At 45.2% G+C, this 25,289-nt stretch overlaps 2 protein-coding genes across 4 annotated transcripts in view; both read right to left on the reverse strand.

Annotated features, from left to right (window-relative positions):
• Window positions 1-1,169: 1,169 nt before the first annotated feature.
• Window positions 1,170-15,119, reverse strand: LOC108931297 (DDB1- and CUL4-associated factor 1-like). Its single transcript, XM_018746977.2, has 24 exons — window positions 14,934-15,119; window positions 12,155-12,275; window positions 11,873-11,949; window positions 11,434-11,507; window positions 11,150-11,263; window positions 10,863-11,000; window positions 9,713-10,300; window positions 9,471-9,572; window positions 8,926-9,084; window positions 8,518-8,697; window positions 8,096-8,305; window positions 7,688-7,857; window positions 7,332-7,456; window positions 5,341-6,637; window positions 4,669-4,867; window positions 4,345-4,427; window positions 3,955-4,039; window positions 3,630-3,863; window positions 3,393-3,486; window positions 2,821-2,925; window positions 2,332-2,405; window positions 2,072-2,164; window positions 1,549-1,816; window positions 1,170-1,317 (listed from the first exon to the last, which is right to left on the reverse strand). The coding sequence occupies exons 2-24, from the start codon at window positions 12,265-12,267 to the stop codon at window positions 1,259-1,261; spliced, it is 4,641 nt and encodes a 1,546-aa protein (XP_018602493.1). The 5' UTR covers window positions 12,268-12,275; window positions 14,934-15,119; the 3' UTR covers window positions 1,170-1,258.
• A 2,016-nt stretch (window positions 15,120-17,135) lies between these two features.
• LOC108931305 (semaphorin-3D) overlaps window positions 17,136-25,289 on the reverse strand; it is a 47,075-nt gene continuing 38,921 nt past the window's right edge. For all 3 annotated transcript variants that reach the window (XM_029247772.1, XM_018746992.2, XM_029247774.1), the window contains 7 exons: window positions 24,464-24,686; window positions 21,403-21,491; window positions 20,394-20,435; window positions 19,933-20,090; window positions 18,407-18,468; window positions 18,145-18,278; window positions 17,136-17,905 (listed from right to left, as the gene is read on the reverse strand). In XM_029247772.1, coding sequence (XP_029103605.1) covers window positions 17,498-17,905; window positions 18,145-18,278; window positions 18,407-18,468; window positions 19,933-20,090; window positions 20,394-20,435; window positions 21,403-21,491; window positions 24,464-24,686 — 1,116 coding nt within the window. In that variant the 3' untranslated portion in view covers window positions 17,136-17,497. The remainder of the gene's footprint in view (window positions 17,906-18,144; window positions 18,279-18,406; window positions 18,469-19,932; window positions 20,091-20,393; window positions 20,436-21,402; window positions 21,492-24,463; window positions 24,687-25,289) is intronic.

The following is a 25,289-nucleotide window of genomic DNA, read 5'->3' on the forward strand; positions in this document are numbered from 1 at the left end:
TGTACATAGTCCCAGTTGTCCATATTCCTCGTAGGAATGCACAAATCATCAAAAAAGGGATATGGGCAGAAAAACGAATTTTCAGAATTATAATTAAACACAGTTAAATACTGACTCCTATTGGTTCCCTGACTGCAGGCACACAGAACTGGGCCTGTATTTCAAAATTAAAGAAGGAACAAAACAGGTATTCAAATCAATCTAAAGCAAATGTCAAATTGCAAAAGTGAAAATATTCATAAGTGCATGGATCTGCAATGCTTACCATCCATTTCTTCCTGTAAGGAAATTTTAGACAATACCACACATTAAAATTAGCATGATTAAAGACAGGTTTACCATTCCGGAGTATTCTTTAATTTTCCAAAAAAAAAAGGAAAAAAAATTATACAAGACCTTCAGATGACAAAAAACTGATTCACAGCATAAAACTATACAGGCACGGACATCTGAAAACCATAAAATAAAAAAAGCATTGCTTTGTGTTTTTAAAGCAGTTCCATACATATATTCCATAAGACTACACAGTGAAATCCTGAGACTCCAGAACAGACCTCAGCATGAATTGCAGACACATGATAAAACTTTTCTTTGTGATTTGCAAATGCGTCTAAACATGCGTTCAAAACTGGAGGAGCACCTTGAGACGAGGGGGCATGGCTCAGTGTCCCTGATTTCACCACTGTCTACCGCAGCTGCACAAATGGATGCTGTGGGCAGCGTGCTCTCAGCTTCTGGCCTGCCGTACAGTCTGTGCCACTGCATGCCGGCGTTTCCTTCTGCCAGCCCATGGCACTGTGGTCGCCGTGGTTACAGTGCCACTGACAACACTATCGCTACAAGGCAGCGAGTAGCTATCAGTACGAAAGGACAATCTGAGAAAATACAACTTGAGATGACTTAGAGCCTTTTTATAGAAAAAAGGAAAAGTGAGGGATAGATGTGCTTGCTGTCCACAGAAAAATGCATTCTTGCAGTCAGTCACACACTGAATACAAAACATTTTGTATGAAATGTCGTGCTTGTTAAGAATAACATTCAGTTTGTTGCTAAGTGAAAGAAGATGGCTTAAGAGACATCACTGCCCCTCATTTACCGAACATTTGCTGAAATGTTCTCAATGTTCGGAACCGCAGTATTCTTTGCTTCCTCTTCTTCACTTGTTCCACTGTAAATTTCCACCATCCTTCTTAGGAGGTGAATACCTTCAGATAGATATGGGACAGAATCCCAGGACTGTTGCACCACAAATGGCTCTTCACTCGTTTAGAGACAGGATGATGTCATCTTCCAAGTCTGAGTTATCTGAGCTGTCCGCTAGAAACACACACATTCAATGAAATCAATTTTTAAACAGCCAGGAGAATACATTTGAACTAGAATAGGTTATTAAAAAAAATATATATATTATATACCCTTCTTCTGTGAATATTTTATGCAGAATTAGCTAAATACATTAAGAGCTAAAGTAGACACATGAATGTCTGAAGCAGACGACACCTTGTACTGACATCAGGAGCAGGAATCTAAGTAGAGCAGATTACTCACTATTGTCATGGATAAGCTCTGCGTCTTCGTCATTGTCATCAGAATCGTCGTCATCTTCGTCATCGTCGTCATCTCCATCTCCCTCCTCATTGTCTGCCTGCAACAATCGTGCCACCTCTTCATCATCGGAGAGGGAGAAGTCATGCTCTCCATCCTCCTCGCCGCCATTCTCATTCTCCAGCTCTGCTAACAAGGGGTCCGTTTCTATGTCATCTAGATCATCATCCGAGTCATCATCATCATCATCCTCTTCCTGGTCCTCATCCTCCTGTTAAGGCATGGAAACATTGCACACAACACACAAAAGGTCAAGTATACACAATGAGGGATGATAGACTGAGCAACCTAAGTTTGTAGCTCTTTCTCTGTCTCCCTCAGTCACCAGTCACTAAGGCTGTATTCCTGAAGACCACCTACACCAAGAGAAACATGTTTATAGCATATAATGACAGATCCCTGGTCACATCAACTTGTTAGCCTAAAAATCATACAGAGTTCAAAAGGAAGGAGTGGCTTTTTTCACCTGATCTTCGTCATCTTCCTCTTCCTCAGCCAGCCGCTGTCTTCCCACCTCGTACAGTCGGCACACCGTGTCCATATTGATCGAGTCCTGATTCTGTCAAGGGGACATTCACAGCTTATGAAACAGCTAGTTGTACACTAACTGCGGCTATACCCAGCTCTCCTACAGCCGTGATTGTCTTCTCTAGATGTATACTTGATGGCCGACTGTGGACTTTAACATTAATATCAATGAGTCATTAGGAAACAAAACCCTCTCACCTCAATAACAGCCAGGTAGCAATCCTTGGTGTCTGTGCAGAGGTCAAAAATGTTCCTTTTCACATCAATAGTAGCTATGAAAATGACAAAAAGTTACAATAAAGTTTGTACATATCATCAGTTCATTCCACTTGAAAGTGTCCTGCTACCTTGCGAGAAACAACAGTATGTCATCACATCGCTGAAACTGACAACTTACATTTTTACCCATTTACACAGCAGAATATTTTTACGAGACCAATACAGCTCCTTGCTTATAGGGACTACACCAGGACCGGTTCCAGACATGAAACTGGTTATAAGCTTACAAGTTCATGTCCGTGAACATTCCTTCATCCATTCTTTATCAAAAACTACCTGTCAAATGCATATCCTTATCTTCACCCACCAATACACAACAGTACACCAAGACAATTTCTGTACATGTGCTGTTGACTGCACCAGCTGGACAATGGGATGAGGTCTCTCCTAGAGTGTGATGGGCCTCACCGATGGGTTTGTAATCGGTGGCGTCAAAGGTCCTGAAGGACGAGCCAAAAGGACTCTTCATCTGCTGTTCCATCATGTCATCCTCTTCGTTGGCCTGTAGCATCGCTATAGAGAGAGACACGATATCCTAAACACATTCCCCCTAGGAGTCTGACGGAACAAAGCGAAAAAGTGGAAGCAAACCACCAAGGCACTGTTTATCCACAGGGCTTCGACCTTTCTGTCACTGAGAACAAGCGTACTTGTTATTCTGCTCTCATACTTCCATCTCCACAGCACAGGAACATCTTCGAGACAAAACTCCAGTCATTGCTTGACACTTTCTTTCACGTCTTTCTAACACAAATACCCTTATCTGAACTTACATTAAAACCACATCCAATGGAACAAATTCTTGGAGTGCCAGCAACCTTACAAAGACAGCAAAAACAACTCAAATTTGTGTTTTTTTAAATAAATAAATAAAATAAAAAAAAAAAATTTGCCATGTTGTGGTTCAGCGTTGTGCTTTCATGACTAGATGCATGCACAGCGAAAACTGTAAAATGTAACCCTGGAGGATCAGCCCTCACCGCCATATATGACAGTGCCGTTGTTGTTGAAGACTATCCTGCACTGGTCCAGGGCTGGTACAGTGTGCAGAAGGTGGTACGTGCGCAAGTCCCACTGGTTCACACGTCAAGGGCAAAAACCTGAGACTTCAACCATGGAAATGAAAATCCCACCACCAGGTTACGTGTACAAAAGACTGTATCTTAAAAGCCTAGTAACACCTGAGCTTATGAAAATATTTACAGCAAATAGGATACAATCTCTGTGTTGATGATGACCTCTAAGCCATTAGGGTGGAAGACACCGCTGATGTTCAAGTTGAACTTGTCAAACTTATGTATGGCCTGGGCAGAGCGCACATCCCACATCACACCATCATTCAGCACCAGGTCATCTGTTGGGTTAAAGGTGGCACAGTTCCGCTTGTAGTTGTTTGCCAGACCAGGGTCGTTCAGTGTGAGAATCTTCTGGCCAGTCTGGATGTCGTAGATCTGGATATCACATCAGCAGCATTCGAGAATTAGCAAAATCTTACAAATTAATCAACAGACTAAGACCTTGCAGAGGCTGAGAAAGACTTACATGAGCAATATGTTCCTTTGTACCAATAACCCTGTCCTGTGAAAGTTTGCTGAACTCCACATAGTGGTCCTCTAAAAAAGAATGCCTGAAAAAGAGAGGTGTTGTCTCAGTTCCAGGTACTCATTTCTCACTGAGCAACCAAAAAGGATAAAGCAAAGGACTCCACATGAAAGCTGAAAAAGCCACTTTGGGATTAAATAAATATAAAAACCCGCTGTTTTCTTTGAAGGCAGGATACCATCCCTCGGGCAGTTACTGGGAGATGAGAAAAGCCTGTCAGCTCCTTCTGGCTGATCACAGTCTGATGCGGGTGGGTAAGTATCTATGGAGATAACCCCTACCCCACCCTCGCAACCGCATGAGAGAAAGGAACTCTTGAGCAGCACATACTTCATCATGAAAACCGACTTCATTCCCCAGAGTGCCGACAGCGGGTAGCTCCAGGAAGACGACGTCAGCAGCAGGGAACCGTCCTAAGAGGGGGAAGACGAGCGCAAAGGCACAGCGATCACACAGAGGTCCAGAAGTGCTGGTTGCGTACTAGGTAAAAACCAATGGAGGTAAATTTAGACCAAGAGAGCCTATGGAACAGCTCTTAGTTAATCTAAGTGCAAAGAATTTAAATCATCATAGCCAGAGAGAGAGAAAGGGTGAGCGTAGACTTAGTCACCATCTATAACCTAACAAGTTTTGAGAGAGCACAGGCGTACAGACCCGTGAGGGCTCCAGGTGTGTGATGGCAGAGCTATGGCAGCTGTAGCTGGCCTCTTCCTGCCCTGTGAAGATATTGTAGAGCTTGAGTTGCCCCGTGCAGGTGCCCAGCATGAGGAAGCGCTCACGCGCCGAGAAAGCACAGCACACAAAGCTGCTCTCATCTTCCTCCGCCTCCCTGAACACGGAGATGGGCCGGAACCTGAGGGGAAGTCATATAGGGATAGTTTGCCAACAGCTCTTTTCCATCACATAATCAAAATTACTTGCATGGCTTACAAATTCAGTGTGCTGGCAGAAGCTCTTTACTTTTCTCATGCACAGCTGTACCTACTCTCAAAGGAACTGGATCAGAAATCATTTACATTTATTCATTTAGCTGACACTTTTCTCCAGAGCGACTTACAATGTCAAGATTACAATTATTATAAGCTGACAATTACCCATTTACACAGCTGGGTAATTTTACTGGAGCAATTTAGGGTAAGTACCTTGCCCAAGGGCATTACAGCCGGAGCTGGGGATTGAACCTACTACCTTTGGATCCAAAGGCAGTAGCTCTAACCACTACACTACCAGCTGTACCCATCAAATCAGATGATCACAAGGCCAGTTCCATAATCACTACATGCAAGAAGAAAACGTGACTCGTACTACCCCTAACGGCAACATTACCTGCTGAAAATAAGGTGCCTGTCAAAGCAGCCCCCATCCACGCCACCATACTTAGGGTAGATTACTCGGCGCATGTGGCGAGGGGCAAAGTTTATGGGTGCCTGTCGCCGCTGCTTGGGCTCAGGGCACTGGTGAGGGGTGAAGAGGGAGAAGGGTGGACAGGTGGTGACTGGGTTTTTGCAGCGGGCGTGCTGTTCACGCAGGTACTCTGTGATAATGCTGTCCAGTGCCGGTGGCGAGGGCAGGTGCCGGTCCAGCTGCTTCTTTACAGCTGGGCTCTGGCTGAAAGCACCGTGGTCAGACTTCTGCCTCAGAAGGCGGGGCCTCTTGCTGGCTGGGGCACAGAGCAGGAGTCGCTCACGAGTAAAGAGGATGCGGCCCATCAATCCAGAACCCTGGCTATGTGGGGGCGGGGTAGCAGCAGGAGGTGGGGGTAGCGTAGGTGGAGGCTGGGAAGCCGAGGGGCGGAGTTGGGTGTGGACAGAAGCCGGTGCTGGACAAAGGGAGATGTGGCTTCCGAAGCGGACGGCCATGCTGTTGACTAGCCGGGGAGTCCGAGGGAGCACGGAGACAGGAGAAGTAGGGGTCACGGGAATGGCAGGGAAGGAGGAAGAAGAGTGGGAGAGGTGCGTCATGGGAAGGTCTGCCTCCTTGGTGAGTGTGCAGGCTGTGTGGTGCAGGCCTTTGGCCACCAGATGGTTACGGATGAGCAGCAGTAACTCTTTCTCGGGGAAGGTGATACGGGACTGCGCAACCACATTGGCCCGCTGCAGCCGGGCCAAGGACACATCTGTTCCGATCAGCAGGGGCTTCCCCGATACTCTCTCGATGAGCTCAGCAGCAAACTTGCAGAATTTAACATGCTCGCTGCGCTTGTCCTGCAGCACTGGTTCCTTCATCAGCTGCTGGATCTGACTGCTGCTGAAGAGTGGCAGTTTGCTGATGATCTGCCTGACAAATGCACTACGGGACAACCCCGCCAGTGCCCTGCAGGCCAGCGCCCGGATCTGGTCTGCGTCTGTGATAGGCATCTTCACTGTGAGCAGTGACAGCAGCACCTTGATGCCATTGTTGGATTGTACCACATTCCACATCTTGGGTAACACATTGTCAAAGGCCCAAGAGGGCTGAGGAGGTACGCGGTAGCACGACATGGTAAACATCAGCTTGCCAAGGGCAGGCACAGGCCTGTCAGGCCCGCACACACAGTTGATCAGAACCTGCAGAGCTGACTTCTGGATATCGGCATCATTGACGAACACCTCGCCCTCCGCCACGCCCAGGATGATGCTCATCCCTGCAGGAAATCAAAGTGTACCCTATTAGACCAAAGACCAGCATTTAAATGCTTTTACGCTGAAAAAGTGGTTTTGATAGAATCATTCTCTTAGACACCAGAGGAAAAAAAGTAGCACTCTACTGTGGTGTGTGTGCTTTTCATCCTGAACTGCTAAAATGTGGTTATTAATTTAACAAGATCAGAACTGCACCACAAACCATATTCAGAAAGCACTGAATTATTAAAAAAAACCAGGAGGCTGAGAATTATTCATCCAGTACGTAATGCCATCAGTTCAACTATTCACTTTATGGATTTAAAAGGCTAAAAAATGTAAGGCATAATTAAACTTTGCTTTTATTTCCAAATACGCCTGACATCAAAAAACAAAGTTAACTAAAAATGATCACACAATTAAAAGGCGATCCATACTCCGATCTGTAACAGATGCCACCTTATTCTGCCTTTACTAGGACATTCACGGCTGAGAGAACAGCGTTTATCCCAGTCGTTATTTTAAAATTCTCCAAATGCCACATCCTCAACCATGTAGGGAGTGACTAACAAAAGGTGCAAAGAACTACCGGTTAAGGATCAGACAGAACTTGCACAGGAAAGTGTGTTGCTGATTATTTAGATATGACATGACCACAGTGATTGAGGGACAAAAACAAGGTATCTGGACGTAAACAACAATGGTGTGTCAACTGACCCACGGTGCTGACGACAGAGCCACCCTCATCCAGCACGTCCACAGGCTCAGCCAAGAGCACCTGGGTCTTGGGTACAACAGTGAGAATGCCCAGAATGTCCAGGGCATAGCGTACTGTGTCACTCCTGAAGCAGAGACACACCAGCAGAACCACAATTCAGTTTAAGGAAGTAAGCTAAATAAGTCCTCTCTCTCTTATTTGGAAAGGACAACTGCATGAAGCAGACTCCTCTCCTCAGGAGTAAACGTTTAAGCACCTTACAGGAAAAAGTAGGATACATTTACTCTCTCAGTAACAAAGCAGTCCACACAAGGGGGGGGGGGGGGGGGAGTGCACCACCAGCAGTTGTGCACACCTGCCGTAGTAGGTCCTCCAGTCGCACGCGGTGGAGATGAGCTGCAGCAGGAGCTGTACACATGAGAGCTTGTGGAAGACCTCGACCGGCTCCCAGCAAAACCTTGCTGGGCCGCATTCGATGAGGAACTCCATCATCTCCACCACCTGCTCGCGGGTGTAGGAGCAGGCCTGGCAACACGGAATACAGCAATTGTGACGGCGTAAATTAGTCAAGCAACTGACAGGGAGCAGAAGAAACTCAGGGAGATGGTAAAGTAGTAAAACCCGTTCAAGTACTTTTACCTGCAACTACACCAGCTTATCACTGTGAAAAAGATAACATCACTGTGGCTAAAGCATGTAAATTCAGGGCTTCAACACGTATTTCTTGCAATCTAAACGTACAACTGTGTTTTCACAGGCTTACCTTGTAATAGGGCTGTGGGTGAACAGGGGCGCCCCCTTCTGTTCGCTGTAGGGATTGCTTCACCTGCTCCACCTTTATTGCCAAATGAGCCTCAAAATACCTGCGCAAGGCCATGCAGGTGTGCTTGGCTGTCTGCCGGCTCGAGAATATCTCATCGTCACTCAGCAGCGCCCCCTGGTCTTCAGGATTTAGGATCTCCAGTGTGCTAATCTGTCAGTTAGGCAGAAAGTACAATTTTATCCATTTGTCCTTTTTTTAAATAAATCAATTAATGTAAGGTACATGAGGCAGCAGGCAGCTTAAAAAATAAGCTCTTAAAGACACAGCAACCTTCACATCATAAACTTGGTTACCGTATCTATCAATTACAAGACAATTTTTTAGCCAACAGAGTAAAACCACCACAGGAGCAGGGTATTCACCAGGTTGACAATCCTCCGCAGACCGTCACGCTGGTCGAAGAGCTCAAGGACAGCACGGAAGGCAAAGGAGATGGAGAAGAACATGGTGGCGTGACAGCAGCCTGACGCGTGGGAGCACTCAAGCAGCCAGAGTGTGTAGCCCACCACATCTGACAGAACGGCGTGTGGCAGCATGCACACCTGTGAGGATCGGTCACACCATGACTCACTCATAGTAAGACATTTACTGTTTTTCACTTTTGGTTCACTGCTATGTAGTGCTAATCATCAGTCAAGCAGGAAAACTGATCCACACCTTCAACTGCAATGTGACGCTGCAAAATCAAAATCTATAGGAGAGTGAAATAACACAAAGTAAATAGATCTAGCTAAGTGTGGGGGTACGGCTTCTAGGGGTGGGGCTCTCACCCGCTCCATAGCATCCTGGTTGTAGGCCAGGTAGTAGAGGCACAGGGAGACTCCGGTAGCAGCCATGGAGGGCCGAGGGACCTCCAGCAGCTTCTGCACACCGCCATGAGCGACAAACTCAGCAGCAAACTTCTTGTGCAGGAGCAGAGAGGCTAGGTACTGCAGAAAGAAACCGGTGGGGCCCATTAAAAGAGGTGAGAGTAAGAGAAACTCATATCTCTGCTGGCCACCAGAACCTCACCCAGTGCCCGGCAGTTATCAGCGATGCACTGGAATAGCTGCTGGGCAACTGGCATGCAATAAATTGTGTTTACATGAGCACCGAGCAGTAGTTCTAGTAGCTATTACAAAATGTCCTGAGACTAAATGGTGGTCCCATGCAGGTTGCATCCTTACATCCAATGTTTCTGAAGCACACTGACAAATTATTAGATAATATAAAAAATACACAATAAAATGCATTAAAGTATTAAAAAAATGTTTCAGGCAGTTAACAAAACATCTATACGTGAGGTGTGACACAATGATGAAGAGAGAGAGGTTACTTTCAATGCCTCGAAGGTGAGCTGAACATCGTTGGTCTGCTTGAGGTCGATGTAGTGCATGAGGAGCTCACGGGTTCCCATCTGCATAAACACAGCCAACAGCTGCCACACAAAGGAAGCAAAGGTGTGTTACCCACTACAGTCATATCATTTTGCAGTGATGCTATTTGCATAAATATGACATTTTCCATATGGAATTTAGGAGTAAGATGAGGGTAGATGTAAACAGCCTGTCTTCTGACCTCTTGGTACTCCCCCAGGGGAGTGAGGTACTGTAGGATGAGGCGTTGCTCGATGGCAGGGGTGAGGGGATACAGGTGATAGTTGTTCCCGATGACCCAGGGGCTCATCTCTGACCAGCTGCTATTGGAGAGCTCGCTGAATATGCGCTCTGGCTCAGGGAGCAAGAAATGCAGCTTCTGCTTGGCTTTGGTGCCGTTCGCACGCTCCATGCGGCTCTGGCCCTGGCCACCTGCAGCCCATCTCCTGTCTGGCTGCCCTGCCTGGTAAAGCGGCTCAGAAGCAGGCTTGACTGACGCATGACCACGGCTGCCGGTCTTGTGGGAGGAGCTAGGCTGGAAGAGAGGTTCATCCTCCTGGCTTGCCCGTGATATGTTCCTTTCATCCTCCTGCCGTTCTTCCTCTCCCTTTCTCTCCTCCGCACCATTCCTCGAGGGGTTGCTGACAACCTCCAAGAGAGCCTCTGCCACCTCCTTACCTGGCGCTAAGGGTTCCCCAAGCATTTTTATGGGGCTGGGCTGTTTGAACTCCAGTGAACTCTTGGCCCCCTTGTCATGCAGCTCACGCAAACGCCGGAGCATCAGGGGGACCTGGAGGACCAAACCAGCTAGAGTTAATCAGACTTCTTAAAGCGGGAAATGATTTCACACATCCTTACAAATTCCTAAATTACTCATAAGCAACACAGAAAATGGAAGAAACAGGTTCAGCAAAACATCATTACATTATTACATTATGGACCAGTTTAGCAGATGCCCTTAAAAACTAATTTTACAATTGAACTTTCTGCTTCTGCACACAGAAGGAAATTCACTGAAGCTATGACTTCAGTACCTCCCTCAATGGTACAACAGCAGCCTCAGGGCCTCCCAAAATTAAACAGCAGCTGTTTTGTAAAAAAAAAACAAGTTTTGTAATTGCTTTACCAAATCACGCTGCATTTACTCACTGAAGCAAACCATGCAAACTTCCTGTAAATTTACTGCAGAGCATAATAAGAGCCATAAAAGCAGCAAGTCACCTTTTAAAACAGTTGTAGAACATTGAGAAATGTTTAAGCACTTAGATTTAGCTTTAGGTTAAAACACTTCCAGTCAATTTGTATGCATTAATGTAGCGTGGGCAGCGCTCCCAGACCACACGTTCACTGACCAGCTGTGAGTTCTCCTCCCTGTAGTTGGCAGCGATGTCCTGATTCTCCATAGCTCCTGCCAACAGGCCTGTGGCATAAATGCGCAAGGGCTGCTCAGCCCCCTGTGCCCACTCAAACAGCTTCTCCACCACACCTTCCTGAAATGAACGTTGCACAGTGTGACACCAACAGCAGGAAAACTGGACCTCAAATGGTGTCACTGGAGCCCTTTTGGTTAAGTATTGGCCTTGGCATTCTGATCAGTGGTCAGTTTCTCATTGCTGAGCTGACTCAACTGGTGATGTACCTTCTCCTGGAACACAACAGCTGTCTCCAGACCAGGCATAATGTTCTGAAGGAGACGGCAGGCAGCAGTGTTAAGGGAGACCTCTCTGCTTGTCATCACATATGTATTCAGCAGCTGCACAGGCACAAGACACAAATACAAGTGCAGTTTATAGCAGAAGGTATCAGAACTGTCTTCAGATTAGCTAACCTCAAGAACAGTTCTTCTAATGCCAAACAAAAAAAATCAACACCAAAGACTGGATGCCAAGCAAAAGATGTCTAGGCAGCAAGCATTATGTTTACCGCATTGGTGAAGCTGTCATTCTTGAAGAGGATTTTGAGCAGGTGCCCAAGAGTGCATTCTGGATCTGCTCTTCCTGGAAAAGAAAGTACACATGTGTAAACTGTAAAACCAACCCTGCTCACATTTTGCAGACAGAGACAACACATAAGATACAAAATAAAAAGCAAATCTGTCATTCAAAGTTATTCATAGTGTTGTCAGGTATCTCAAAAACACCATATTTTTAATCTGTTATGAGAGAGTTAATGATTGACATATGGCCATAATTTAGTTGCACTAGGATAAAGGATTCCACTAGCCATAATTTTAGTAACCATAACCATTCAGTGCCTTTCAGCTGCCATTAGATAAAGATAAAACATTGAGAGAATCAGAAGCTAAAATACTAATCCTATTTATCCACACTATTTAAAGAAAGTAATAAAAGTAGGGTTTAACCTGGATGCCGGTCATCAAAAGGATCAGGATCTGACTTGTGGTATTCCTCTGTCTCCCGCTCAATCAACTCTGAGATCCTGAACAAAGGAATAATGAATCAAAAACTGAATATACTAGGTAATTCAGATCAGCCCAAAGATGTATACCTTAGTATCTGTTATAACGTTGCCGATTAGCAGGTTAAAAAAAAACACGTCTCACAAAAGGAAACAAGCAGTGCAATGCTAGATGCACTCTCAAACCCAGCTCAAACCACAGTGGAGCCCTGTGTGCTGCACTAACTTGGTCAGGATGGACACCAGCTCATCAGCGCTGCCCTGCTGTTCCCTCTCCCATTGCTCCAGCAAGGAAGACAGCTCCGCCTTGGAATCCACACTGGGAGACGGCGAAGCCATGGCACAGCCTGCGGGAGGAGAAGGAATGGTGTGAGACAGGGTAGAGGGGGAAAAAAGTGGGGAAGTGAGGGGAAAAGAAGCGCAGAGGAAGAAAGAAGAAAAGCACAAAAAAAAAGAGCAATGTAGATCAAACGCAAGAAAGGGAGACGGGAGACAAAAAGTGGGCCATGGAAAGAGACATTTAAGCCTTCAACTCATATTCCAACTTTGAAAAGTTACACTGCTCAGAGCGCACTTTATTTTCATGCTGCCGTAATAGTGCTCGTGTTGAGAGAGCACTGCTGAAAGGGTTCAATGGAGACACTGGGACAACTGGGACACCCTGTCCAAACCGAAGAGCTTAATGTCATTTCCATTGATGCCTGTAATGTACGGCAGCTTGAGCTGCCAACGGCTCAGAGTGCTCTGGCCGCCCACAAGTAATTAGATTTCCCTCGGAATTTCTTTGAGAGTCATACATATTTAAATCATTTTTAAAAGTAAGGCACAAGATACATGTTCAAGCATCCCCTCAACTCAGGTAGTTTTCTTGTTTTTGAGGATAGGGCACGGTAAGTACCATACCCAGAACATTATATTTCATGTAATTGCTGAAGCAGCTACACTGGATTAGTCTTATATATATATAATGGTAACAAAGTATTTTTAAAGCCAATTTCAATATGAAACTTAAGACGCTGCTAGACTGGTGTTCCGTCATAATTTTCTGTGAAACTGGTTATGCTAAGTCAGCAATTTATGCCAGTTTTCTATTCTTAAATTAAAAACTGTATTTTCCTGGATGTTAGACTTGACAGAAAGGTCTCTGGGTTCCATGAAATTAAGAACATGTCATTTAGATACAGTACTTTGATATAATATTGTAAAAATATAATATGAAGATGGTGGGCATCACTGTAATTTTTTTTTTTTTTTTTTTTTTTTAAAGATGGGAACAGATGAAATATTTCAAAACAAAGGGGACACAAATATAATCAGCAAACCAAACAGGTCGGTCAAGGTCAAACACAAAAGAAGACTTAGAACCGCAGGTGATACAGCGGTCAGGGTTGACCGAACGCTGCCGGTTCAAATCACCCCTCCTGCTTCAGTACCCTTTGTCAAGGCACTTTCTCCCAAATTTGTCAAGTTTCTCCCCGTCTTGGCTTCCTTCCACAGTCCAAAGCCATATACACATTTCAGACAAACTGCTGACTGGAAATTATCTCTACGGTGTGTGTGGGTGTGAGTGCAAGTGCTGCTCTGCGATGGACTAGATTCCCATCCACAGCGTTTACTGACCGTGCTTCCAGGATAGTCGCCGGATCGTCAACGGATCACCGCAACCCTAACTCCGAGATGCAACCGATGACAGCGAGCGAGGCAGCAGTAGTAGAAAGTGCCGGAAGAGTACGCGGTCAAACATGCCTACGTGTGGATGGGCATATTATAAGGGAAGGCAGTGAGGAGTTACAGATCCAACACTGTTCATGTGGTCCAATGCTTAATGTTGCCTACTATAGTTTTAATATTGTACAGCAGGGATCGATCAAGGAGGTGGGATTTGAACCTGCAAAGCGGCCGCTGCTGTAACCACTGCTCCCCCTGTCCCATCTCTGAGCCCATATATTAATTATGAAAGTAATAACTGCTGCAGGAAAAAGTAACGAATCTCAGACATTTTAAAAACTACTTTTAAATTAGGGGCTAAGTTAAAAATCCATCATCATTTATTAGCAATTATATAATAGGGCGAACAGGTTTGTCCCTATTCCCACACGTGACAGTCAAACAGTAGACTAGTAGTTAATGAATACACCACGTGACGTGAAACTTTTAGGTGTGGAAACCACACAACTCCTGGCACGGCGGCAAAACGCTAAATTACACAGAATTTCACTCAGTCCGGCTCATTCATGTTCGGATTAAGGCAGAACGGGCTTTAAATTATTTAAAGTTTAACGTAACGGTCTCGTCGGCGTGCGAAGGGTTAACGAGCTGGCCAGCGCGCGAGCGGATGTAAAGTGTACAACACCGACACGCGCGCGCGCGCGCACACACACACACATAAAAACACAGCATCGTATGTGTGTATGTTATGTCAAGGTATGTCACATACATATTATGAAGACACGGTGAGGAAAACGAAACGCGCCGTTCGACCGCGCGCCGCCTAGTCAAACTGCCACCACCGCTCACGCACCGAGCACGAGACACAGCTACCACCTGACCTGAAAGCTCTCTCTTGTGTTGGACACAGAAGAAGACTCTCTCTGTCACTCGCTGCGGTGTCCGAGTGAACACGCTTATATATATTGTCGCTTTCCCCTTCCTCCCCTCCTCGCCACACGTGTTGTGTCTGTCACGCAATCGCTGCGCGCTGCTTCAGGGCTCGCGCCTACATAACATTCCGCTCACGTGCGACCAGGCAGGTGCGGCGCGCTCGCTCGCTCGTTACAACCAGAAGAAGCAGAAACGTGTGACATGAAGAACAAGTTACACATAAGCGTTAGGTCACGTCCTCGAATGAGGAGCGCGGCGCACCCTGAGGAAACAGCCGAAGCACCGCCGAGCCTCCCTCACACGGAGCTACCGGCTGCTGGATGAGCGCAGAGGAACTCCACTTCTTCTGTGAGACACAGAAAGAGCTGAGACTGAGCAGCTTGGCGTTTTGCCGGACGCCTTACCTCACGCGGTCCCCACTCGGCTTCTCCTCGCCCTCGTACAGGCCCCCGACGTTCACAACTGTCAGCGCACACTTGCCAAACAAATTGTTTTTGCTGAGTTTTTTTTTTTTTTTTTCTCGCTCAGCACCTTTACAACCCCTCACAATTCGGCTTTCCTGTGCACACAGGTTTATTATGGCGAACACGTTGAAAACGTCACATTGCAGGGACCGCCGTCTGCTTCTGATGACGTACATCGAAGCTTCATCTCAAGGCACTCTGGGTATTGGAGTTAATACTCCAATGTAGCTTCAGGGAAATGCGCAGGATGTCGTTTTTGAATGACTAACATTAACTTTAACAAATTCTTAAATTTGAACTCCATAGCATTGCAGACAAAGAATCGCTTTAGACCATTTTTAGCTATCAAGGAATAACGCATATTTTAAACTGATCAGAACACGTATAATAAGCCTTGTTTTGGAAAAAATGAAGGAAATTTGTTATATTAATTTGTTAGGTTATTAAATACACAAATTTCATGTTGTGAACACTTTCTGCAACTTAAGCACCGTGTGTTTTATCCCAATTGATCACTGAGGTGTTATTCATACCATACCTCCAAAACTGTTTCACAGAAAAATTGAGCAGCTAAACAAATGTCTCAGTTTTTGCCATTATGAAATAATGTAAAAGTTTCATATTTAAATGCAAATGCTAAAGTATTATTGTACATTACTATACCCAAGTTATGGGACACATTTCAAGACTTTCCCATGGTCACTGACAGCCAGTATCTCCCATAGCAAACATTGGCCATCTATGTAGTTATTCTATTAAAGAGGAAAAAAATAATTCACAAGCAAACCTGTTTAGCAACTGTAATGGAGAAACTTTTAATATCTCATATTTTACATGAAATGTGACTTGGTCAAACACAGTACACATACACAGTATACAGCACTGTTAGCTGCATTCAACTAGTAATACAAAATCATGGTCACATCAATAAATACTGGGTGTGTCCTCATGTAGTTGAAAACAATTACCGCTAGACAGAGCCGGTTCGTAGTACTACATTCTGTTCCAAGTTGAATGTACTTTATTTTTTACATTATAGTAGACCAACAAAATCATTTAAAACTGCTTTAATTACTGTAAAAATATGAACAGCACAAATACAAATGCAGTTATCCAACTTCATTAATCCATTTAGATAAAAACTGCATTGTGTTGAAGAAATATAATTTTGTGACAATAATTTATAAGCAGTTGTCCATTTTCACAGAAGAGAACATACAAGCTGTAACAAAAATACCGTTATGTATGAAGTGCTATAGACGTCTTTGTAAATGTTTGTCCTAATAATGCCCTAAAAACACATTTGTTAGTAAATGAAATTTAACACTCTTCTCAAAGCATATTAATTTCTATGGATTGAGACACACCACAGTCAGAAAAATATTAGAAATGATTACTCCTCATAAAGGGCAAACCTGTTATATCGAGAGGTATTTAGAAAAAGAAACTAACGTCTGTTTTTGTGATACCGTCAGTAAATATCCCACATTCTATTCTGTCACCGGCTTTCAGAGCAATCTAAAAAGCCCTGTCTAAAATGATTAAAAGATTAAACTGAGTCAAATCTTTAAAACTGAACCAGATTCAGATCTGTTTTTGTACAAATTCTATTCAAATAAAACCTTTAAGATAATTGATTATAGAGATTGAACATTATAAAAAGTGATTGAAATGAATGCATGTTGACATATAGTGGATGTGCTATACAACATAAGGAATCAAAAACATGCACTGGAGGGTTCTACAATGTGAAGAGATCAATTTCCATACAAAAACAACATCTGAAAAAGTTCTTTTACTCCAAATGTGCCTTCAAATGTATTACTTTAATACACAGGCTTCCTAAAAAGGACTGGAGGGAACCTCATCGCTTTGATTTTACTCAGCTCCTAACGTTCATATTTTCCAGATGCTGGAACACTGAATTCAGAAACCCGCTGCCCTTGAGCAGCATCCTCAGCCTGGCTGCTCAGAGTGGTGCCTTGCAAATCATTGCAGCATGAACTGTTTTTGGCAACTGTTCTATTTTTAAGTTTAATGAGGAGACATAATTTGAGCTGCAAACAAAAACAGATTAGCTCTGTGCAGTTTTTAGGCAGAATTCTGACAGCACTGATTACTGCAAAAGGTGGTTTTAAAAAAAAAAAAACTGAATATACATCCTAGAGTCAAAATGAGTGGTGCAGGCAGATTATGGTACTTGTGTGAAAAATGACAACTGCAAATGCAACTTGCTCAGCTTTGGTAATGGCAGAAAAAAAGACTTAAATTCACACTGTGGAACGCTGAATCCTGTGCAGAACCGCAGTGTCTCAGTTACTAGATGGAGAGGAAGAAAACGTCTACAGAAGCCATTCCCAAATAAATGTAAAATGTGTGTGAGGTGCTGTAACTAAACTGTGCTGCTAGCAATGGCACAGATCCTATAGTCCCTGCAATGCCTTTATCTCCTTTATCCTTTATCCTTCAGCTCCTTTATCTCCCAAATCCAGATTTCCACTCTACTATGGTAAGGGGTAGAGGGGGTTGTGTCGTCGCACCCTGGCCTTCCTGCTGTCGGCCGCTTGTTTCCACTTCAAGCTGCGCAGCTTCTGCTGTCGGCGCTTCTCACGGTACCACAGCTGCTCACAGTACTCATCCACGCTCAGGCTGCCCGTGCCCATCAGATGCCAGTCCTTGTAACTCTTAGGGGGCTGGCCATACTGGGGCAGAGTCCCGCTGTTCCCTGGCTCTCGGACGGGTGTGCTGACCACACGCTGCCGCGGCACCACTAGCAGGCGGTAGCGGGCCAGTATGTGGGAGAACGTGTGCTCCTGGGCCAGGCATGTGTACAGGCCTGCATCACCTGGGTCCAAGCGCTGGAGAAGCAAGCCCCGTTTCATATGTACGACCCGTTCCTCCATTGGCAGGAGCTGCGAGGAGCACAATGCGTGTAAGGAGGAGGCAGAACAGGGGTAACCAGTCTGACTCAATAAAAATGATCAGTGCGCTAAATTGGTACACATCTGTTTTATATACGTCTGTCAATATTTTATGTTTTGCAGTGTTTTTGGGAAAAATTTTCCCACCACTTGGGTGACCTGGCAAGGCTGCTGAAGAAAAACATATGAACGGTGATTCTGTGGGAAAACAGAGTTGGGACAGCACTCACATCCCTGCTGTTGTGGGCCAAAGGATGCTGCACCGTCCACCTGACTGCTGTCTGCTGGGACCTCGGCACACACTCCAGGAAGGTGGAGTTGCCCTCTACTCCATAGATCAGTCTCTCTTCAACAGCCTTTGAACCTGCAGGTACAGTTGTGTGGGAGAGTTGTGTATTCCTGGGTTCTTTCCAAGTTCACCACTAGAGGGGGTGATGAAATTGAGCAAACTCAATCCAATTTGAAATTCGGCAATAATCATATGACAATTACCATCTTCCATGTCGCACTGGTTCCGGGGATCTCCGTACCTGACGTCTTGTCGACGGGCACGTCTATGCGGAGCAAAAAGATTTAAAAGTTACTTCACGCAATGAAATACTGTGAGCCAACAGTACATTTCAGTAACACTGGATAAAGTGCGGGGGGGCGCGGTGGCGCAGTGGGTTGGACGGGGTCCTGCTCTCTGGTGGGTCTGGGGTTCGAGTCCTGCTTGGGGTGCCTTGCGACGGACTGGCGTCCCGTCCTGGGTGTGTCCCCTCCTCCCTTGGCCTTGCGCCCTGTGCTGTCAGGTTAGGCTCCGGTTTGCAGCAACCCTGCTTGGGACAAGGGGTTTCAGACTGTGTGTGTGTGTGTGTGTGTGTGTGTGTGTGGATAAAGTGCTCAATTTGGAAGAAAGGCTGATGGTCTTGGTCAGTCTTACTTCGTTGGACCTGTAAAGCCATTCTGCAGAACCTACCTCTGGTTCCTGGTTACAGACTATCCAGTCTGTTCATACAAAACATACAGAGTGAGTAAGTATATTAATGATGAGTGAGGAAGTGTAGGTAAGAAAAACAAGGACTCTTTTACAGAAGATCTCTTACTGGCATCCATCAGTCTTACTGGTATTAGCCAAACCTTGAAATTACTTTTGGATTCCTAAATTCCCCCTCCCCCACCCCAGACTGTAGCATGACAGTTTCAGTTACTGTATCTGGGCAGATACGACATCAATGAATTACTCTAAAACTTGACCGAACTGACTCGTGTTATACAAACTCCATTACCATTTATGGTGCCTAATTCAAGAAAAAAAATCCAAATTATGATTCCTCCTTCACACCCCTTCCGTGCACTGCAGGTACTGTATAACACCCAAAGTTCTGCGCCCGGGTTTAGTCCTGGCAGAACCCCAGTGGCATACTGTATGCAGAAGCGGATGCAATCATTGGTTTGAAACAGGTAAATAAACATGAACTGTCCCTCCTAAATTACTTGCCATTTCATATGTTGGTTTGCAGATTGGGTTATTAATGGGAAATGAAACTATACTTAACTGTAAGTTGTTGTTTGTGTGTATGTATGTATAATGTAAGGGCCAGTCCCACACTCTGTTCTCTGCCACAGTGCCCGTGACTCACTGGGGCTCACTACACTTTGCTCAAGCAGGATATACAGTGAGCCAATGTCTTGGTACTCGCTGGATCCGCATGCAAAGAGCACTTCCTGCTGTAGTACCCTTGGGCAAGTACTTACCCTGAATTGCTCCAATAACGACTTCCCAGCTGCGTGCACACACACGCACACACACGCACACACACGCAATGTCTACAACCACTTGTCCCGAGCGGGGTCGCGGCGAATCGGAGCAACACGGGGCGCAAGGCCGAAGGGGGAGAGGATACACCCTGGACGGGACGCCAGTCCGCCGCAAGGCACCTCAAGCAGGACTTGGACCCCAGACCCACCTTCCCAGCTGCATACATGGGTAAATCGTTGTAAGTTGTTTCGGAGAAAAGTGTTCAATAAAGCCTCACCTCTTGTTGCTGGGGAAGTAAGTGCTGCAGGTGGTGCCATCCCAGGCACAGTAGGGGTCCCTGGCCAGGCAGCAGTCCATGCAGGCCTGGCCATAGAGCTGGCAGCGATGGAGGGGCAGCTTGGCTAGTCCTAGGTCACTGCTCACGTACAGGAGTTGCTACGCAGGAAGAGCGGACGGACAGGTGGAATCAGGATCCTGCTTTTCCTCTCAGTAACATTGTTTCCCATCATCTGCGGCTCGGTAAGTGTTGCATACAAATATAGTAAAGTGCATGAGCGTCATACCATCTTGAGCTGGAATTACAATAAATCTCCCGTTTTTCAGTCGCAGCATGGGTCAGAAATAGAACATTCCAGCCGAATTGCAATAAACAATGCTGAGTGTTTTCTCAAACAATTTGGGCGCTTCGTGTACACGAGGCATTTCACTCGTACGTCACATTTAATGCCCGGCACGTACCCGTTTCGTCGAAAGCTCGATGTTGAGGATCGGAGTCAACTTCTGTCAGATCAAGAGAAAAGCGTCAAAACAAAGAAATTAGCATGACAGTAGCAATGATGAGAGTACTGAGATGTGGATTGAAAAGAGGCACAGAAAATGCTCTTAGTCACGTTTTATTTCTATATAATGCTTCTCAGCTCAGAGGGGGTGCAGTGGCGCGGCGGCGTTGGCCGGGTCCCACTCTCTGGTGGGTCTGGGGTTCGAGTCACGCTTGGGGTGCCTTGCGACGGATTGGCGTCCCGTCCTGGGTGTGTCCCCTCCCCCTCCGGCCTTATGCCCCGTGTTGCTGGGGTAGGCCCCGGTTTGCTGTGACTCCACTCAGGATAAGCGGTTTCGGACAGTGTGTGTGCTTTTAAGCTCATTCAATGGTGTTCACTAGTGTAATACTGTGAGGTCACAGCTCAAACTGGGTTTTCTTGTCAGGTTTGGACTCAATACAGCTGTACTAGGTGTCCATAGAGCCTTTCGGTGAATCTGTGCCAAGGCCTGGACCCTCAGAGGGAGATCCCCTGGCCCCCTGGTGTTACCGCTGCGAGACTCATTTACCACCCCCATTCCTTCACCTCCCTGCACGTGCTGCTCGGTCTCCTCAAACCATCCTCACTCAGTGTCCTATTTATTTTATCTTTTCCAGCACGGTCGTGACAGGACCCCTTTATTTCTTGTTTTCCTGAAAAGGGGTTATCTGCTGTTCTAACTCCGATGGAAAATAAATACATGGCTGTTTTTCTGCCCTCGTCCCTTCTGCCTCCCCACTTTGTTCACTTATTTAGAGGCCTTGGGAAAATGTGGTGTATCGGTCCATCTTTGTCTCAGCGGTTATCGTTCTTTAATTAGACCGCTCTCACAGAAAACATCAGCGTATGCTGGAGGCACGGAAGAAATATGGGGAGAATCGGATGAGAAGAGCAACAAGGGAGTCATCGGGGTCAAGTGCTTACTGCAGGTTAACTGTTGAGCAGCATACCTGAAAGACAGTCAGCTCCTCCAATATGACCTCCTCTGTCTCCCAGTTCTCCTTGGGAATGGAAATGACTTTCAAAATCTTGCTGTCATCTGAGGAGGAAAGGAGAGACCCATTAAAAGACATCTGCCCACAGGATAGATCAGTTGTGCAGGCAGCTGATGCCATTTTTACCTTGATGCAACACTGCTTATATTTAACAGGTCGCATTCTGCAACAGTTTAGTATGGAAAATCTTAGGTCTTTTCTCATATCATGTCAGCATTCAGTATATATACATATTTTTAAATTTATTTAGCTGAGGCTTTTCTCCAAAGAAACTTACAATGTTAAATTGCTTACAGTTGTTTGCCCGTTACAACAGGGTAATTTTTTTTTTTACTGCAACCCTTACCAGTACCTTACTCAAAAGTACTATAGGAGGATGTAGGATTCAAACCTGGACCCTTCAAGTGCAAGGCAGCAACTGTAACTGTCACTGCTCATTGGATTGTACAGTAATATATGTTGAATTACTGCCTTTCCATGCCTTGCAAAAGTAATTTCTTGCTTAAAACCCTTCATATGGTGAATCTTCATAACTCAAATATGCAATAAAAATTAGCTCCGATGGTAAAAATTTTTATGTATTCCAGAACCACAAAATTGACACCCATTAATGCTAAAATATTATGAAATCCCATTAAAGCCAACACAATTATTTCAGTAGTTATCATTATTTATTATAACGTGACATAAGGCAGATATTAATTGCTCTTTAATACTCTATGGCTGTCTACCGGCGCTCTTTCGTAGCTATGACCGTGCACTTAAATGCTCTCAAATGAAACATACGTACATACATTTGATACTCGGTGTGAATTTATTAATTCAGCCAATAATGCAAAAATGCAAAACAGAAAAAAAAAAGTTTAAAAAAAATTCACTTACTGACATTGTTTGAAATTAAATGTTAAAAAAAAGACATTAGCACAGCTCTTGGAGAGAGACCAGCTTGCTTAAGGTGATATTTTGAAATAAACTGGCAGATACTTATCAGTTAACTTATGGAAAGATCAGACAATACATACACTAGTTAGCTAATGCTGGGTGCGCATACTTCTTCCATCAATAATTTTGATTGTCTAAAGCATGCTCAATAAATGTCAGTCAAAAATGTTGTCTGTTAAATAACACCATATTTTATTATTACTCTGAGTTAGATGAAGTTCAGACCGCACGTGAAGAGCCGTTCATGCAGAAATCCAGATAATTCCAATGGGTTTACAAACTATCTTTACTACTTTTAAATGATGGGTCACAAGGGTCTCGTGTGCACCTGTCCATCAAAGCTCTTAGGTATAAAAAAGCCGTTCTCTAGAAACTCTGTAATGCCCTGTAATGCTGTCAACAAAAAAAGTTTCTTTAGCTGAGTGATCCCACCATTCCAGCCTGGACCCCAGAGAGAAAGATCCCAAAACAAGGAGGCTTAGAGTGAAAGCAGCCATGAGAACGGCCCAGTGTCCATACAAGGATGCTGCTTTGGCAGAGTCTACCTCCAGTGAGGCCATGGGATTGCCGAGACAGTCTGCACCCTAAACTGGTTGTTTACTCCATTTTTGGCCTTTGAAAGATCTGATTTTGAAACATATTCCCCACGTGATCGAGACTCAGACAGGCATGTAATGATATCAAATTCTGCAGTTTAATGTCTTCTAAACTTTGGTTCAAAACTTCAGTTTAATTATGCAATAATTAAAAACAACAAACTTTACCCTATAACTGAAGAAGGAATTTCTGTACTGACTACATAAAACAATGGTTCACATATTACCCTTTGTAATGCCTGCCAATATATTAATAATTGTTTATGTAAACTGTTCCAGTCAGTTTAATGACATTGTGTATGAGTTAACCCATGAACCCTTCTAATTTTAAAGGGGAGAGGCGGGATCTGAAAGCTGAACTCGACCGGGAAAACTACCGACCTGGAAAGCCCTCTCAACTGGGGTCAGCTTCCTGAAGTTAAACATTCTGCTTCATGAATCAGCTCCTGACAGCTCTCACAGACTTCCTGTGATGCCAGAGGTGTTACAGCCATGTAACACAAACACACACACACACACACACACACACACACACACACACACACACACACACACACACACACTGTCTGAAACCGCTTGTCCCAAGTGGGGTCACGGTGAACCGGAGCCTAACCCAGCAACTCAGGGTGTAAGGCTGGAGGGGGAGGGGACACACCCAGGACAGGACGCCAGTCCACCACAAGGCACCCCAAACAGGACTCAAACCCCAGACCCACCTGAAAGGAGGCCCTGTCCAAACCCACTGCGCCACCGCACCCCCCTCTAGCCATGTAACCAACATGAGAAATAACCTGAGTCACATTGTACAGGTGACACTGTAATATTCCACGTTCCATGGTGTTTCTTAAGCTAATATTCATAGGTGTATCACCTATACATTTTTTACTGTTGGGAGTAGCTGGTAGTGTAGGAGTTAGAGCTGCTGCTTCTGGACCCAGTAGTCACAGGTTTGAATCCCACCTCCAGGGCGTAGGGCTGGAGGCGGGGGAGGGGACACACCCAGGACAGGAGGCCAGTCCATTGCAAGGCACCCCATGCAGGACTCGAACCCCTTACCCACCAGAGAGCAAGCCCCACTCAAACCCGCTGCGCCACCGCACCTCCCCATTACCCTAAATTGCTCCAGTAAAACTTGCCCAGCTGTATAATAATAATTGCTGGTAGGTTCACATTGTAAGTCACTTTGGAGAAAAGCAGTAGATAAATTTATTCATCTGATAGCTTCAGTATTAAGTTTGAATACTAACCTACTTACGGTAATTTATGAAGCTACATTATTTTCACTGGAACAATTAAAGATAACTACTTTGCTCAAGGGTACTGCAGCAGGAGCAGGGATTTGAACCTGGGTCCCTTGAGTGCACAGTGCCAAGCCTAACCACTGTGCTACCTGATGCCCACTTGTCAAGAATCACCGTTTCCCATTGTGTTTTGATGTATTTAAGCCATTGACACACCCCTTCGTCTTATTCGCTCACCTGTGCCCAAGTACAACACATCATACTGGCCATCTTCGGCATCCACTCTGTCCACCACTATCTTCCGCAGACTGTAGGGGGCGCTGACTCTCATAAACACAGGTCTCCTGTTGATGGGTAGAACTGGTTCCCACATAAGCTGGTGCGCTCTCATAAAGCTGATCACGTCGTCCGGAAAGTCGCGGGTGGACTTGTGGAGGGGGTCGTATGTCTCACTCGGGCACTATCAGAACGCACGCACGCACACACAAACAAATGCAAAGTTACACAAGCCATCCGCCACAAAACTGGCCTTAGTCATCATGATGACCTGCAAATATCAAACATAAAGCCTTCACTTTATACGTATAAGGACTCCGTGTATAATACACCAGTCTGAGCCATTGACCAATCACGGTATGCTTTACCGTAACACAATTACAGTGTACTCCAAACGGATTATTTCCCAATGACATGTTTTTACAGTACAGATATAACATGTATTACTGTTATATAATTTTAACTATGAATAAAATCTCTCTTTTTGGAGGTAGTTGCTCTTTTCGGCTCTCGGCTGCTGGGGCAGAAAGTTTTGCCGTAAATTCGGTGACTCCTGGGAGAGGTTACAATTGCAAAATTAAAAGCGAACAAATGTTTGCAACTTAATACGGAGCAGTGCATTTGAGAGTTGCGGTGCCAGCTGCACTTCCTCAGAAAAGAACTCCACAAATAACACCGCTTGGTCACTTGTAGGACCGCTGCGAAGGTGCTCCCAGACATACCCCCGATTTCCCCGAGGAGTACGGAGGCGCAGAGTGACGGCTGGCGGAAGCACATGTGTCACATC

Source organism: Scleropages formosus, chromosome 22 (assembly GCF_900964775.1).
Source record: "Scleropages formosus chromosome 22, fSclFor1.1, whole genome shotgun sequence".
NCBI classification, from domain to species: domain Eukaryota; kingdom Metazoa; phylum Chordata; class Actinopteri; order Osteoglossiformes; family Osteoglossidae; genus Scleropages; species Scleropages formosus.

Coding starts and splice junctions, on each gene's coding strand:
- LOC108931297 (XM_018746977.2), bottom strand. CDS start 12,267: ATGGCTTCGCCGTCTCCCAGTGTGGATTCCAAGGCGGAGCTGTCTTCC. Junction 8,306..8,517: donor TGCGGAGGATTGTCAACCTG/GTGAATACCCTG, acceptor CCTAACTGACAG/ATTAGCACACTGGAGATCCT. Junction 6,638..7,331: donor CTCTGTCGTCAGCACCGTGG/GTCAGTTGACAC, acceptor GATTTCCTGCAG/GGATGAGCATCATCCTGGGC.